We start from the raw sequence: 1,164 nt of genomic DNA on the forward strand, positions 1-1,164 counted from the left end.
TAAATCCCTTTCCAAATTGCAGGAAGAGCATATGCCCATAACGTAATAAGCAATAAAGACTAAAGTTTATTTCTCCTTATCAAAACGAATCCATTGTGCGTATGGTCCAAAAATTATTCTATCTTGATCATGAAGCTAAACCTAAACAATAACAACACATGACTATGACTACACATATCACCTATAAATAAATTGAACCTTACTAAAGAACAATCCATTCAATATCACAACACAACACAAACACACCAACATCATCATCATCATCAAAAGGCCATGGCATCTCGCTTGAGAATGCTCATTGCAGAGCTTGAAGCCGAGGAACGAGCACAGAAGGGTGGAAACTCGTTCGCCAACCATGGCAACGGGAACCAGAACTATGCTGCTCCAAACACCAACAATGGTGCGTACTCTGGTAACGGTAACAGCCACCACATCACCAACAACCATGGTTCTGGCCCTACCATTAATAACAGTGGCCAATTCAATGGACATGGCAATGGTGGCTTCTTCCATGGTAACTTTGATGCCTCCACAAGGAACTACGGCTTTTAATCGTCCATATATGGATCTAAGCTTCTCATCTGCGCCACTATCGATATGATTATCACTATGTTGTCCTTAATTATGTTGTAATCATAATAATTAAAAACATTGAACTGCATGCATGCTTGGAGCAGCAGCTTTAATTTCTAATGTGCAATCAATAACTTCAATTCTAGAAATATATATGATAGATATTTCCTCTATATTTTTATAGTAAGAAAAATACTTATCATTTTTACATGCTAATGTTTATAACGCCAATAAAATTATTAAAAAAAAAGCCTTGAGATTCAGCAAAATTTAGTAATTTTGGTTACAAATATTAAATTGTCTTTTAACAAGTAAATTTTATTAATTATGTGTGCAAATTTTATTAAATGTGGTGATATGGGTGCAAATTGTATTAATTATTTATGTGTGTAAATTCTGATAAATATAAGTACAAATTATTTTATGTATGTAAGTTCCTGTAAATATGGATATAAACTAATACTAGATGAATATTGATCAATATTGATCTAAAATAATAATATTTGTTAGGTATTACTAAAGAAAAAATAAAACTAACATTATATGCTTATAAAAGATAAATTTTGCTTGATAAAACTATCTAAATACTAA

The 1,164-nt window shown here is 31.8% G+C and overlaps 1 protein-coding gene across 1 annotated transcript; it reads left to right on the forward strand.

Moving 5' to 3' along the window:
- The first annotated feature begins 200 nt into the window (after positions 1–200).
- Positions 201–746, forward strand: LOC107638990 (uncharacterized). Its single transcript, XM_016342392.2, has one exon. It carries the CDS (start codon positions 274–276, stop codon positions 550–552), a length of 279 nt encoding a protein of 92 aa, XP_016197878.2. The 5' UTR covers positions 201–273; the 3' UTR covers positions 553–746.
- Positions 747–1,164: the final 418 nt, after the last annotated feature.

The sequence above is a fragment of the Arachis ipaensis genome, chromosome B4 (assembly GCF_059453495.1).
Source record: "Arachis ipaensis isolate K30076 ecotype BB chromosome B4, ASM5945349v1, whole genome shotgun sequence".
In the NCBI taxonomy this organism is placed as follows: Eukaryota; Viridiplantae; Streptophyta; class Magnoliopsida; order Fabales; family Fabaceae; genus Arachis; species Arachis ipaensis.

Bases quoted from the DNA above. Each gene is read 5' to 3' on its own strand.
- LOC107638990 (XM_016342392.2), top strand. From the start codon at position 274: ATGGCATCTCGCTTGAGAATGCTCATTGCAGAGCTTGAAGCCGAGGAA.